Here is a 15,651-nt window from a genome sequence, read left to right as displayed (position 1 = left end):
AAACAGGCTTAGAGAATTCGATGACTAACCATTTGTAGTGAACGAGAACTTACATGTCAGAAAACGGGTCACAAGGTGTCTCGGCATTGGAGTTACTAGTTCAGTCCCTGTTCGTTTTGGATTTTGAAAATCAGTTTGTAGTAAAAAGCAGATTATATTTTGGACTAAAAATCAATTCTCAAAATCCAAATTCTTCCACAGGGGTCCACGCATGCACCGACGCACCAACATCTCCACCGATATCCGCGGTCCACGTCGCCCACTCAGAGGAGGAGAGATAAGAAAAAAGTGGGTCTCCTATAGTCCCACTGAAAATACAACTCCTGTGTGAATTTACTTGGGTTTGGTCAGGTTGTGCTTCTGCTAAATAATGAATTGGAAACAACCTGAACCCAACCCAATTTAAGGTAAAAGCTCAACCTGAATTCCCAAAAATCGACCCGAGTTGAACCCCTAATTTTGACTACCAAAGTGATCGCAAATGCTATGGCCAAATCGTTTGTGCTTTGATTTGATTAACTACTTAACTTGATTTTATATTAGAAAGTCAAGTGTGAGTTTTTGTATTGCACGACCATTGGGCACAAAAGACTAGGCAAATTTCAATGGAAAGCATAGATGCTAAGAAAAAAAAAAACAGGACGGCAGGAAGTGTAATTTGTGAAATGAATAGACCTGTTTGATGGTAGGACAGTTCTATCATTCAACATAAGGTTAAATTTTGGAAATATACAAGAGTTTTATCCAAAATGCTACTATTATGCATAACCTGCAAATTACAGAGCAATGTATGATTTGGCTTTGAGCAATTAACGTACATGTAAACAGTATGACACATGTTGATCAAGGGCCTAATACGGATTATCCTAATCATTTCATCATTGACTTGCAAATGGGAATTTTAAAGTTAAAAAATGAATAGCAGTTCACATTTAACATGTAAAGGTCTATTTATCAAACGGGCTTTATGTAGGTACTTAGACAAGCTGCTTTTCACCTCATACTACGAGAGAGAAGAAACAAAGCCCAGCTCCTACTGACCAAAGAAATGATAGGATACATCCAACTGAAAATACAAGGGATCTAGTACACAACTTCAACGATAGGATCAGTTTGTACTGTTTACAAATTAGTTTGGGGAGATGATCGCCCCCCCCCCCCCCCCACCCAATATGAATTGTGGTATCCAAACCGTTCCTCTTGATGCACACCCATCAAGAAGCTCAAGAAAGTGGGATGCCGACTCTAACTCCCAATCAAAGAAATTCCTCCTGAAAACCGGTGACCAAACAAATACACCCCCCATAAGGGTAAGACATTCCCCCACAAAAGCCTCTTTATCGGAAGCAACTCTATACAGATCTGGGAATAGATCCATTAGAGGCTTCTCAGCACACAAACACATCATTCCAAAATTTTATCCTATCCCCCCGAATAAACCCTAAATCTAATGTTCAAGATAAAAGAGTGATCCATTTTCAAAATATCGAGCCACACTGTTAAACCTTGTTTCTTAAAGCAATCCCTTGATTCCCATAACCCCGGCAACCAACCATGTTTACTCCCAATAACTCTAACCCACAATTGAAAGCGTTCATCGCCAAACCTTCATAACCATATACCCAACAGTGCATGATTAAATTCTTTAACTCTCCTAATGCCCAAACCACTATTTTTAATGGAAAGGCAAACTTTATTCCAACTCACTAAGGCTCTGTTCACTTGCGTTCCCGGGAAAGTAAATCCCTGGAAAACAGCCTCTTTTTTCCTTGACAAGACAGAATTCTAGTGTTCACTTGCTTTACGCATGTTGAATTTCTACAATAAGTCAAAAAATGACATAGAAAAGCCCATTTCCCCCCCTTTAGGGATTTCATTTCCGACCAAAAACACTCGGATTTCGTTTCCCGAGAAAACTAATGCAAAAAGAAGGGCAAGCAGTTTCCCTGGAAACCTTTTCCTGCGCAAGTGAACAGTCCAGGGAAACCTTTTCCTGCACAGATTCCCTGGATTTCTTTTCTAATGCCACGTCAAATTCTCGGGAAACATTTTCTTTTTCTTTCCCAGGAAAACAAGTGAACAGAGCCTAACGGAATACCTTTTCTCTCATCATTTCCTCCACAAACCACTTTTATGTTACAATAAACTATTCAAAATCCATCTAAAACCAACTTCATACAAAGTCCTTACACTCCTAGAAAATGAAAATAAAAATACGTCGTGGTATCTTCTTCATTCTCTGGGTACCAACTGCCTTTATTGTCGGCATTCTTCTCTAGTAGAGTCAGATGAGTATCACGACCCTCCAACTGTATAGAAGAGAAATAAAAGTTAAAAAGAATTTAAATAAAGTGAAGCAATGCATTTAAAGAGTAAAATACACATAAGCCAAAGAAAAATAGGATACAATTTAAAGCATACAATACATGAAAAAGGTACAACGATTTAAAATGTAAATGTTAGATGCTTCTACAAGTACTCATCTCTAGCACTACCACCCCCAACACACACATACTACTACAAATATGTGTCTTCGCAATCTTAGCATTAACCCAAAAAAGAAAAAAAACACTAAAACATACATGAATATGCACCTCAACCTCCACCCCCACCACACACACACACAAACCTCCACCATCTTATCACAAACCAAAATAAGAAAACAACACACCCCCCCCCCCCCCAAGCATGGTTTTAAATTTCAGTTTCGGGACCGGTTTAGGACCCCACAAAATTCGAAATTTCAACCGATATTTTGAAATTTCGGCTGAAATCCAACGAAACAAGCAAAATAATATTCAATACAAAATTTCAGTAAAATATTAAATTAAATAATAAGAAACGGGTTTTGGGGTAAAATTTTGTTTGTTTTAAAAAAACAAACTTATCTACACATGTGTGTAGGAACCGTTCCTACACACATGTGTAGATAAGTTATCTACACACTAGCTTAAAATACAGTGGGGGCCCACATTGTTTGGGTGATCCAAGCCATCCATTTTTAAGGCCCTCACATAGATAGGGTGTCCACAAAAAATCAGATCCATAGGATCATCCTAACCATTCGAACCGTGGAGGCAAAAGATGGACTAATTTGTGAAGGTTTAAAGACATCCATTTTACATCCACAAATCGTAGGGTTGGGATGATCCTATGGATCTGATTTTTTGTAGACATCCTATCTATATGAGGGCCTTTAAAATGGATGGCTTAGATCACCCAAACAATGTGGGCCCCCACTGTATGTTAAGCTAGTGTGTAGAGAACTCTCTACACATGTGTAGGAACCGTTCTCTCTCTCTCTCTCTCTCTCTCTCTCTCTATATATATATATATATATATATATATATATATATATATATATATATATATGAGAGAACATTTCCTACACACTTGTGTAGGTAAGTTACCTACACACTACCTTAAAATACAGTGGGGGCCCACATTGTTTGGGTGATCCAAACAATTCATTTGAATGGTCCTCACATAGATAGTGTGTCCACAAAAAATCAGATCCATAGGATCATCCCAACCCTACGATTTGTGGAGGTAAAATGGACGTGTATAAACCTTCACAAATTAGTCCATTTTTTGCCTCCATAGTTTGAATGGTTAGGATGATCCTATGGATCTGATTTTTTGTGGACACCCTATCTATGTGAGGACCATTCAAATGAATGGTTTGGATCACCCAAACAATGTGGGCCCCCACTGTATTTTAAGGTAGTGTGTAGGTAACTTACCTACACAAGTGTGTAGGAAATGTTCTCTCTCTCTCTCTCTCTCTCTATATATATATATATATATATATATATATATATATATATATATATGTGAGTTACCAAACCATTCTAAATGAACAAAGAGACACTCAAACTTATTTGGAACGTCTTAAAAGAGTGAATCAACATAACTTGTTCCTCTCTCATCCTTTAAACAAGATTTGGATATAGGACTTCTTTGTACATCTTCTTTACATGTTATAACCCTCTTTGAAGGGATTTTGTTTTTCTTCCTTCAAAGATACAAAGATTTTATTGGGCGAGTGTAGGAGACTCGGAAAATCTTTGAATGATTAAGTTGGACCTGGACGAACCTAATTCCGTTTGAGACTGGTGGGTTTTCTGTAGATTCGGTCATGAGTTGGACCAAGACCTAGACGAACCTAATTAGCCCCTAATGGAAACCCTACACGCAAGATTTTATATACTTTGTTGACTCGGTCATTTTCGGACTCAGCCTAGATAGAAGCTGGACTTGAACGAACCTAATTCCACCCTCCAACTAGTAGTAGTACTCGGAAGCACAGCTTCAGTACGTTAGCTACAGGAGGGGGTCTTCTAATAGAAAACCGAACCTAATTCTGCCCTCCAACTGGTAGTAGTACTCGGAAGCACAGCTAGAGAGGTGATTGTAGTAGCGCAGTTGGCACCATTTTGTCGGATTTCCATCCGAACAGATTGGCTTTAAGTTTGAACACACAGTAGAGGGGGTCTTCTAATAACTGTTCATCTTTCTAGATTCCAATATAGGCACATTCCTCCACACGCCCAAGCGTGGCATATACTTTGTTGACCCAACTACAAAGGTTAGTCACGAAATTTTCTAAGCCCGTTTTTATTTTGGATTTTGGGAATCGATTTTGAGTCCAAAATAGATCATTGGATTCAAAACTAAACTCAATTTGCATCCAATAATCAGTTTTGAAATAAAAATTGATTCTAAAAATCCAAGACAAAGAGGGCCAAAAGCTTTGAGCGAGCAGTGTTATTTAATCTAGAGTTTTTATATGATGAAAGGCCTTAGACTCCATTATTTTTCAAAAAGTACAGTACGGCCCACACCATAGGATGATCCAAACCGTTCATAAGATGGGACACAGCCTAAATAGGTTGTGCCCCAAAAATCATTTCCATAGGTTGATCCTAACCATCCGTTCTATGATCAACCCTCTGACCTGCGGTCCCTCTATAGATCAGATGGTTCGGATCAACATATGGAAATGATTTTTGGGGCACAACCTATTTAGGCTGTGTCCCATCTTATGGACAGTTTGGATCATCCTATGGTGTGGGCTGTACGGTATTTTTTGAAAAATAATGGAGTCTGATGCCTTTCATTATATAAAAACTCATCTAGTCGGAAAGACCTAATAAATAAACTGATGAAGTCAAGTCAATTGATGGCCGACACAATCCAACAACAATATTTTTTCCTCCTCACAAAAAAACGTTAATGTAATGTATAGTAATTTTCAATCGAGGTATATAACGCGGTGCTTATAGCTATTCAAGGGGCAAAGAAATATGAGCAGCAGATGGCTCAATATAAAGGGTCAAAAGAGCAGCAGATGGCTCTAGTGTACGTTCTCCAAAAAGGCAACAAGAGGCAACCAAAATATTACTCATAAAAGCTATTCAAAAGAATTACAAAACGCCATATTTATAGGCCTGTATGGACGTTCACTTGTACTGAAAGTAAGAGAGGGAAAAAAGAAAAGAATCCTTATAATTTCTTTACAATTCTTTTACCCATAAAATTCCTAAAAGTTCTCTAAACAAATCTTAAAAGATATCATAATCCTAGTTTACTGGCTCAATAAACAAGATTCCTAATAAAACTCAACTCCCTACAAACTCTCACTAATCTCCTAAAATATCTAGAAGTATTCAAAATCTAACGACTACTCCTAATAAAATCGTCCCAATAAAATAAAATAAAAAGTCTAATAAATCTAACACTAGCAATCAACGCGGGCCGTTGATTTAGATGCCGTGTCTTGGATGATCCAATTAATATTCCGATGATCTTGACCGTTGATGCACCTGCATCAGTACACCCTACACAAGTTAAGAAATTTTTTGGAGTGGAATTAGGAGTAAAGAAATTTCATTGATAGATCATAGATAATATTGTCCCCTTTTCTTCCCCGGACCACCTCCTTTAATGTCAAAAGAACAGTCATAAATACACGAGAGGGGGCTGCTCAAGGAAGAAAGGGGAGGAATATATCACTTATTAGATAGCCAGAATTAGACCCGGCAAAAGTGACCCGTGCCTGCGGGTTGACCCGGCCCACCCGCAAATTTGCGGGCACGGGTCTAAGTTTTCGTGACCCGTGAAAAATCAACCCGCGGGTGACCCAACCCGCAAAAACACGGGTCGGGTCGGGTCAACCCGCGCGCACCCGCATTTTTAGATTATCTTTAAATTTTTGTGAGAATGTTATCGTCACTCACGCTGTTTGTTTTTTTATGAGGGAACTCCTCACTTTATAAAAAGTACGGTATGTCCGGCACCCTAGGATTATCCAAACCGTCTATTAGATGGGCCCTACCCTAAATAGGTTATGCTCCAAAATTATTTCCATCGGTTGATTCTAACCCTCCGATCTATAGAGGGTTAGGATCAACCCTCTAACATCAAGATTGGAGGGATAGGATCATCCTATGGAAATGATTTTTGGAGCATAACCTATTTAGGCTATGGCCCATCTAATGGACGGTTTGGATCATCCTATGGTGTGGGCCATATCATACTTTTAATAAAGTGAGAGTGCCCAGTAGTGTTGTTAACATTTCAATGTGATTTTTATTTTATTATAATTTGCTATCAAGCTTCTCTTTTGGTAATTTCTCGGCAAGTGGGCATTGTGGGTGCACATATACGCTCATCGAAAATGTTGGTAGGAAATGTAAAAAGGTAAAAAAAAGTAATCATTACACCAGAAAAAAGTAAAATAGCGAAAAGTGTTAAATGAAAAATAACGTAGAAATGGTTATCGATCGTAAAATTACCAAAAAAAATCAAAATAGTGATTACAATCCCATATTTGCGGCATATTTGCGGGTGCCCGCGGGTGACCCGCGGGCGGCGCGGGTCACGAGAATTTTGACCCGCAAAAATGCGGGTCATTTGATAACCCGACCCGTATGACCGCACCCGCATCACCCGCGGGTTGATCCGGCCCGGCCCACCCGTTTGCCAGGTCTAACCAGAATCATAGAAAATCTAAATGGGACCCACTGAATCGACATTTTGAATCGACCACAAATGGTGGGATCCACTGTCCAATGTGCGTAAGTAGATTGCACATTTTGTCGACCCCTCATCATTCATTGTATTTGGACATTTTTGTCAGCTTCAGACAAGAAAATAGCGAAATTATCGACTCCATCGAGCCGGCTCAAAGCTGATCCATAACTCTAAACTCTAAAGATAGAGCCACAAAGTTCTTATCCTAGAGGTGTCGGGCCAAAATTTCGTCCTCCTATCGTTTCAGATAACCCTCTCTCTCTCTCTCTCAAAACAATGCACCCTCTCTAAGTTGGAAGATATCTACGCGTCAATATCAAATCTCCCATCACCAAAAAAGCTTTAACACGTGGCAAGATCATAACCGTCCCAGCAAGTCCCTCGGGCAGCATCCCACGGGCAGTCCGGGCAGTTTCTTTTGTTTTTTCTTTCCATATAAAGGACAAGTGAGAAAAAATGAAACCGGGAGACAAAAAAATTCGTCATCTTGGACTCTCTCTATGTTTTGGTCTTTTTCCTTATATTTTAAAATCCACCGCTTTTCTAAATGAAGTGCTCTACAATCCGTGTGGACAGTCTGCTGATACGTATGCGAACTCTCGTTCACTAAACAATGGTTAGCAATGGAATATTCTAACCCCATTTTTGTTTTGGAATTTTAGAATTAATTTTTAGTGGAGGCCGAGAGTAGGGGCAATTATAAGGTTGCTCTATTATAACCTAGTGGTCACAGATTCGAGTCACGGAAACGTATAAACAAAAGGCTGCGTACATCTAGCCCTTCTCCCTATTAGAATAGATTATTAGTCCAAAACTGATAATAGGACTCGAAATAAAACGTAATTTCAGCCCGGTAATCAGTCTCGAATGCAAAATTGCTTCTAAAAATCCAACACCAACAGGGCTAAAAGCTCTGAGCTGTTATATAATCTAAAAGACCTAATAAATGAATGAATTGATGAGGTCAAGTCAATAGATGACTCCATCGCCCATTCATGTGACATTTTGAGAATGAAATTCAGCACGGACATGAAATTTCAAAAACAAACAAGAGAGTTCAGTCCCTCCCTTTACGGTCCCAATTCACAGATGAACGATTGAGGCCGCAGGAAAAGAGTGCCGACGTTAGTGACGGAGATCGTGTGGATGGGCGTTGTAGGGATGTTTGAAGACTCCTGGGACGAGGCCCAAACCGCTGCCCGGCGTAAATGATGACAACAGTGAACAGAAAGACAAAAAGTGAAAAGCTTGAGGGAAGAAAATTGTAGAAAATTAGCTTGAGAGAGGGAGAGCTTGACTGTTTGATAGCTTGTGCTCTTGAATTTTTCGTGTCATTGAAGGGTTGTAGAGGGGGCTATTTATAGGTAAAAAAGAGGAGAAAGTGCTATTTTTAGTGTTTCAATTAAGGGTTCTCAAAATCTGATTTGATTGGATTTGGATGAAATTTTGGAATGAAATCAGTGTAAAATAGGTTGTTTAGAAGGTATTTGGTAAGGTGATTGGAAGATTTGGGTAGAAGTTAGGGATTTGACATAGATTTGGGCATTTGGGGAAGGTTTTAAAGGGGGAAAATCGGATTTACCTGTGGGGATATGGTATCTAGGTTGTGGTTTAGGGTTATTTGAATGGATTTGTGTATTTAAGAAAGATCTGGGTGAAGCAATGGGAGAGGATTGGGCTGGTTTTCCATTTGTGGAGAAATCGTGTCTTTGGAATGAAAATCACGTTTTAAGGGCTCAATGGCATGGTGTTGTAAATTCAATTGTTTTCTTGGTTTTTTGCATAATTAAAAGGATGGTGGCATGAGCTGTAAATAATAACAAAACAAGGGCATTTTGGTTGTCCTCAAAAGGTGGTTGAAAATCACGTGCTCACAGTCACATGCATTCAAAGAATGATTCCATCTAGGAACTAAGAGTCAAGAAATTTATTGTAGGTGTGACTTTCGTGGACCCCTTCGAAGGGGAAAAAACCAAATTGTAGACTTGGAAGTTTTGGAGTCCAAAACCTTGCTTGTGTGACCATGAAGATGCTCTGCACAAATTGCCTTTCAGATCACGTACAGGAAATTTGTTGGAGTGGAATATGATTACAAAAAATCTTGTATTTGTTTAAGAAGAAGAGCTTCGATGAGGATGGAGCTACCAGGTATGAGTCATAGTGTGCTTTGGTCATTTATCTTCTCTGTAAATCTCTTCCTTGCCATGAACATAGTACATTCGAATTCTGCAACCACAACCACCTTGCTAGGAAACGAAACCGATCGAATGGCTCTGCTCGCTTTTAAGGATGGGATAACAAGTGATCCACTTGGAGCCTTATCATCATGGAACCATACTCTCCATTTCTGCGAGTGGAATGGAGTCACGTGCGGTCGGAGGCATCAAAGGGTCACTGTATTGAACCTTAGTGGGCAGAAGTTGGTGGGTACTCTATCTCCTGCCATATCCAACCTCACCTTTCTTAGGAAAATCCACCTCCAAGAAAATAGCTTCAATGGCCAAATATCCCAAGATATTGGCCGTCTATTCAGACTGCGATACTTTAATATGAGCTATAATTCCTTGGGAGGGAAAATTCCGTCCAATCTCACCCACTGTAGGGATCTCGGAGTCATCGAATTGGGTTACAATGAGTTGACAGGGAAAATTCCCATCCAACTTAGCACTCTACCGAAGCTATCCTGGTTGTTTCTTGTTCATAATCATCTTACAGGGAGCATTCCACCTCAACTAGGGAACATTTCATCTCTCACCAGTCTCTATTTAAGTGGGAATAGTTTGGTGGGACACATCCCAGATGACCTGGCACGAATTAATAACTTGAAAGTTATCGCCCTTTCTGTAAATTTATTATCCGGTAAGGTTCCTTCCTCTTTATATTATAATCTCTCGTTTCTTGTGGAGTTTGCCGTGACAGAAAACCTGTTACACGGAACCCTTCCACCCAACATAGGATTCTTTCTTCCTAATCTCAGATATCTACTTTTACAAAGCAATCAATTTACCAGGCACATTCCAATTTCATTATCCAATGTTTCAAGTCTTGAATGGCTTGGAATGGGAGGGAACCAGTTTAGCGGACCGGTGCCTGAAAATATTGGATGGGCAAAGGATCTACTCAGATTGGACTTGAGCTATAATTACCTAGGCCTTGGTAGAGCTGACGACTTGAAATTTATCACTTCTTTGACCAACTGTAGTAATCTAAATGAGGTGTACATAGAGAGAAATCATTTTGCTGGCCCACTTCCCAACTACATAGCCAATCTCTCGACTAACCTTTATCAGTTGGCAAATGGACAAAACCAAATTTCTGGTAACATCCCTAGTCAGATCGGGAATCTCATCAACTTAAACGCTTTGGGTATACATGATACCTTCATCACGGGTTCTATTCCCACTTCAATTGGGATGCTCCAGAACTTACAACAACTCGACTTGGGACATAATAGTTTGTCCGGGAAAATCCCATACAATATCGGAAATATTACTCAATTGATCGACCTCGATTTAGGATATAACAACCTGGAAGGAAGCATACCTCTATCTCTTCCTAACTGTACAAAACTTTTAAGATTGAGCCTTTCTCGAAATAACCTTACAGGTACGATACCAAAACAAATTATTGGCCTTTCTTCGCTATCAATGGCACTCTATTTGTCTCAAAATTTTTTTACTGGCTCTCTCCCATCAGAAGTGGGTAACTTGAAAATTCTAGAGCTATTGGATGTTTCTCAGAACAAATTGTCAGGTGAAATCCCAAGCTCTGTTGCAAATTGTAAGAGCATGCGAGAACTATATATGCAGGGTAACACCTTCCAAGGAGATGTTTCGTCAGTTTTTTCTACGTTAACATCCATTGAAGCCCTTGATCTTTCATACAATAACTTCTCAGGGAAGATTCCAAAATATCTAGAGGGGTTTAAGTTTCTACAATATCTAAACTTGTCTTTCAATAATTTTGAGGGTGAAGTACCAAAACAAGGGGTCTTTGGAAATGCCAGTGCAATTTCAGTCGTGGGAAATGATAATCTTTGTGGTGGTATCCCAGAATTAAAGTTGCCTACATGCTCAGTGCTAGCTAATGACAGACGAGGAAAAGCCCATGTTTCTAGAGTAATCATCCTAGTAGTAAGTGCGGTTGTATGTTTGATTTTCTTATTGTGTGTCGCTGCTTCACTTTACTGGATAAGAAAGTCAAGGAAGAAACCATCTTCCCTATCTTCTATGGAGGGCCGGCATTTAAAGGTTTCTTATGCAGAACTCTGTAAAGCAACAGATGGGTTCTCTTCAGCCAATTTGATAGGCACGGGAAGTTATGGATCAGTGTATAAGGGTATCCTCAGTCGCATTGAAAATGTTGTTGCTGTCAAAGTACTCAACCTTCACTTGAGGGGAGCTTCAAAGAGTTTCATAGCTGAGTGCAACGCATTGAGAAACATTCGTCATCGAAATCTTGTGAAGATCTTAACTTCTTGTTCAAGCATCGATTTTGGAGGTAATGATTTCAAAGCTCTCGTGCTTGAGTTCATGCCAAATGGGAGTCTAGAAAAGTGGTTGCATTCAAAATTAGATGGGCAACATCAATTAGGAAGTTTAAACTTCATTAAGAGATTAAACATAGCAATTGACATAGCTTCTGCGCTGGATTATCTTCACCATCATTGCCATACCCCGATTGTTCATTGTGATCTAAAGCCAAGCAACATTTTTTTTGATGAAGACATGAATGCTCATGTGGGTGATTTTGGGTTAGCCAAGTTTTATCCAAGAATCATTCAGAGCGCATCCGAAGATCAAAGCAGCACAACTGGATTAAAGGGAACTATTGGGTACATTGCTCCAGGTAATAATTTTATCAATTTTCGTCATCCAGTCTATTCTCAATGAGTTTTATAAAATATTTCTCACTTTTTAGGTTTATAACGTAGCGCAACAAAGGCTAAATTAGCATCTTGAACAAAAAAAATTACTTGATGGCATGTCTATATTTATTGACAGAGTATATAAGAATGTTATTTTACATCAAGTGGTCTCGTACATGTCACCTGAATAATAGGCGGCCTTTTTAGTACCTATGACTAGGACTGTCAATCGGGCCTAGGCTGAGCGGGCCTAGGGTTCCCAAGCTCGGCTCATATGTTTTGAGGCGGGCTTCGGGCCGAGTTCGGGCCTATGGAAATAGAAAATATCATTTACCCAAACTCGTCCCAAATTTTAAATCGGGCTTCAGGCCGAGTTCGGGCTTAAACATTTAAAAAAATATATATCCAATTTAAACTATTAGGTAAATATAGATGAGTTTTACACAAAAAAAATTAGGTGGACATCAATTGGGAATTATGGGATGGACTTGTTCGTGTTATTGACAGAGTATATAAGAATGTTATTTTACATCAAGTGGTCTCGTACATGTCACCTGAATAATAGGCGGCCTTTTTAGTACCTATGACTAGGACTGTCAATCGGGCCTAGGCTGAGCGGGCCTAGGGTTCCCAAGCTCGGCTCATATGTTTTGAGGCGGGCTTCGAGCCGAGTTCGGGCCTATGGAAATAGAAAATATCATTTACCCAAACTCGTCCCAAATTTTAAATCGGGCTTCGGGCCGAGTTCAGGCTTAAACATTTAAAAAAATATATATCCAATTTAAACTATTAGGTAAATACAGATGAGTTTTACACACAAAAAATTAGGTGGACATCAATTGGGAATTATGGGATGGACTTGTTCGTGCACCACCTAGGTGTTCACTGGCGCTTGGACAACCATGTATCATTTTTTTTTTACGGTGGACAACCATATATCTTGAAGTATAGACATTTTTATGCCATAATCTTGACGCGTATATATATATATATATATATATATATATATATATATATATAGAGAGAGAGAGAGAGAGAGAGAGAGACATTGCATAACACAATATGGACGGTAAAAAAATAATATAATCTATAACTTAGGACGGGCCGAGCTTATAACGGGCTCGACAATGGTGTGCCCAAGTTCAGCCCGATTTAGACTTCGGGCCTTAAAAATTGACCAAACCCGGCTTGGCTTGTTCCCATTTTAACTTTGGGCGGGCTTTTAACGGGCCGAACGGGCGGGCTTCGGGCTTGTCCATCCCAATTGACAGTCCTACCTATGACCGTGAGTTCTTTATGCAAAATAGTTGTGTAGAAAATGATAATCATGTAAATGGTTAAAAAGTTATAATTTCAGAAAAATTCGGAGAAGTAATTATTCAATTATTCAATAAAATCTCTAATATTATTAGAAAATAATGAGAAATTTTGTAAATAAATTTCCGAAAAAACCCATGAGTAATTTTTCTCAACAAAAAATAACCCCAAGATTTGGGTAATTACGAATATCACTATTAATTGTCTAAAATACTTTTTAACATATCGTGTACCCTTTGTAAAGCATGGCCTATTCTTTTAGATGAGCATGTATTAGAACCTCGCATCTCCATAGAGTTACATTTAATATGAACTAATCTGTGTTACGTAAAATAGTAGCATTGTCATATTATAAAATGATTGATTATGAGTTTAATTTTTATTGCCTTCTATTTTTTGTGTCTTTAGTGTGGCTAACAAAAAAGCTTATGTTGATACCTCATTTTGTGTGTCATACGACCTACTGCGACCCAACACTCGAATGATGAATCAAATAGTGCTTCTTAAATATATTCCAATGAAAGAAGCAAAAGTACCATGAAAAGTGTCTTTTTTCAAAATTATCCAACTTTTCAAAAAGGACCAAAAAGCCCCGGAGTTGGCCAATCGAACGAGCCCCTGTTTGATTGGATCCTACTACCGCTGGGCGTCATTGCCACAGCCTGACACCGTGTGTGCAACCCCTTCACCATTTCGAGGGTGAACCATTTGCCAGGATTGTCTAGAGCTGGACGATCGGCAACCACCCTTGCACGAAGGTATAACACTCTGAGGAGAGTGACAAAGCCGAACATTTAGCAACCACTCATCCACGAAGGTATAACACCCTGTCTCCTCTTGCATCTGTAGATTTTGTGGTTAGTGCATTTGTAAATTTTGTAGTCACTGCATTAATTGTAGAGATTTTAGACTTAATAAGATTATTGGAGCCAAGGATTGAGCATCGTAGGAGGGCGTCTAATGACGCGGCAGATATTCTAGCGAAGGAAGGAGTCCTTAGGGAGTCCACGTTTGTCGTGTCGCTGGTTGTCTCACCTATCTAACATGCTTTGTAATGGGTTTGCAGACCACTTTTATGTATCATTTGTGGGACATCTTGTCCCCGCCCAATACTTTTGAATATTAATGCAATGTCAATTTTCAAAAAAAAAAAAAAAAAAACATAGAGTTAGGTAGTTGTTTTCATTCCACTGGTTCGGGCAAAGCGTGGGGGTCAAGTAGCCACTTTCAAGGGTGGGGGTCAAGTAGCCACTTTCTGGCATCAGCCTCACAACGATTTCCAGATTAATGACCGCCGACAAAGTTCCCAATCGGCGGATCACAAGTTAACTCCACTCCATCTGCTGAAGGTGCACACACTTCCCTCTAGACGTCAGTGGGGGATGGTTCCCACACTCTGAACCCTTGCTTTCTTTCTAATAAATAGTTGTTTCTATTAATCCCTAGTCAATCATTCCAACTTTTGGTCATTTTTTTCAAAGAAAAGTGGTATGGAAGAAAGATGAGTTAGGTTCTCCAAAAGAGCTTGAACACATGACAAGCGACACTTTCCTAGTCTGGTTAGATGGTTCTAGACAGAGTCATTGCCGGGACTTAGGGCCCATAATCCCTAAATTTAAGGTGCTTAATAAATATAGGTCAAGGAGTTTTCTAATAATTACTAATAATTATACGAGAATTTTGGAGTAATGTTGTGACGGAAATAGTGTTTCCGTTGGAAAGGAAGGTAAAATGATGCCATTTCCCTTTAGGAGACATGTTTGGTTGGTGCACTATTCATTCTACTTCCTTGTGTTTAATGGATTTTTCAACAATTGCCTTTTAAGTTGCCTCTCCCAAGTCTACAAATCCTACCATCTCATATCTAACTTTTCGCAGGCTTACTTTTAGTTATACGAATAATAAAATTGTAAGGAGAATAGTAATTAAAATCCTGACCTTCAGTTATTGCAGTAGATGCCTTAGCACTGTCGTTAACGAGTGCAAAGAAACGATTTCCTGACCCTCCTTGCGCTTTCTCATCTTGACTCAGAGGGCGATATTGGTTTCTCTTCTCTTGATTTTGCGGCTGGTTCTGATTACCCCTCCACTGATTCTGATTACCCCTCCACTGGTTCTGCTGAGGGGCAGACTGTCTCAGAGTTTGAGGCTGATGTTGGGATGCCTACAATTAATTTACATTTCCAGGGTGTGTTGGAAGATTTTAACTCGAATATCTTAACGATCTATGTTGGTGTGTGTTTTCCTTTAAGTTTGTTCCGAGGTAATAGGAAGATGTCATAACTTTGAATTATTAGGTCTTCGTATCCCATCTTAAGACGTACCCAAGACTCGGTCACCAGGTTCCTCACAGCCTAAACCTGGCGCAGCGCTGATACCATAACTGTAACGACCCGATTTTCTCAAAACCAAGCCGTTACACCTATTTGACA

General features: G+C 39.4%; 1 protein-coding gene across 1 annotated transcript in view; it reads left to right on the top strand.

The window, feature by feature from the left end:
• The first annotated feature begins 7,940 nt into the window (after positions 1–7,940).
• LOC143858908 (receptor kinase-like protein Xa21) overlaps positions 7,941–15,651 on the top strand; it is a 29,466-nt gene continuing 21,755 nt past the window's right edge. Inside the window, exon 1 of the mRNA XM_077369597.1 lies at positions 7,941–11,883. Within this exon, the coding sequence (XP_077225712.1) occupies positions 9,165–11,883 (2,719 nt within the window). The 5' untranslated portion in view covers positions 7,941–9,164. The remainder of the gene's footprint in view (positions 11,884–15,651) is intronic.

The sequence above is a fragment of the Tasmannia lanceolata genome, unplaced genomic scaffold (assembly GCF_043159265.1).
Source record: "Tasmannia lanceolata isolate RefF3 unplaced genomic scaffold, GAP_Taslan_0.1 ptg000029l, whole genome shotgun sequence".
In the NCBI taxonomy this organism is placed as follows: domain Eukaryota; kingdom Viridiplantae; phylum Streptophyta; class Magnoliopsida; order Canellales; family Winteraceae; genus Tasmannia; species Tasmannia lanceolata.
The sequence above is the reverse complement of the archived record's forward strand: the minus strand, read 5'-3'. Positions and strand labels throughout refer to the sequence as shown.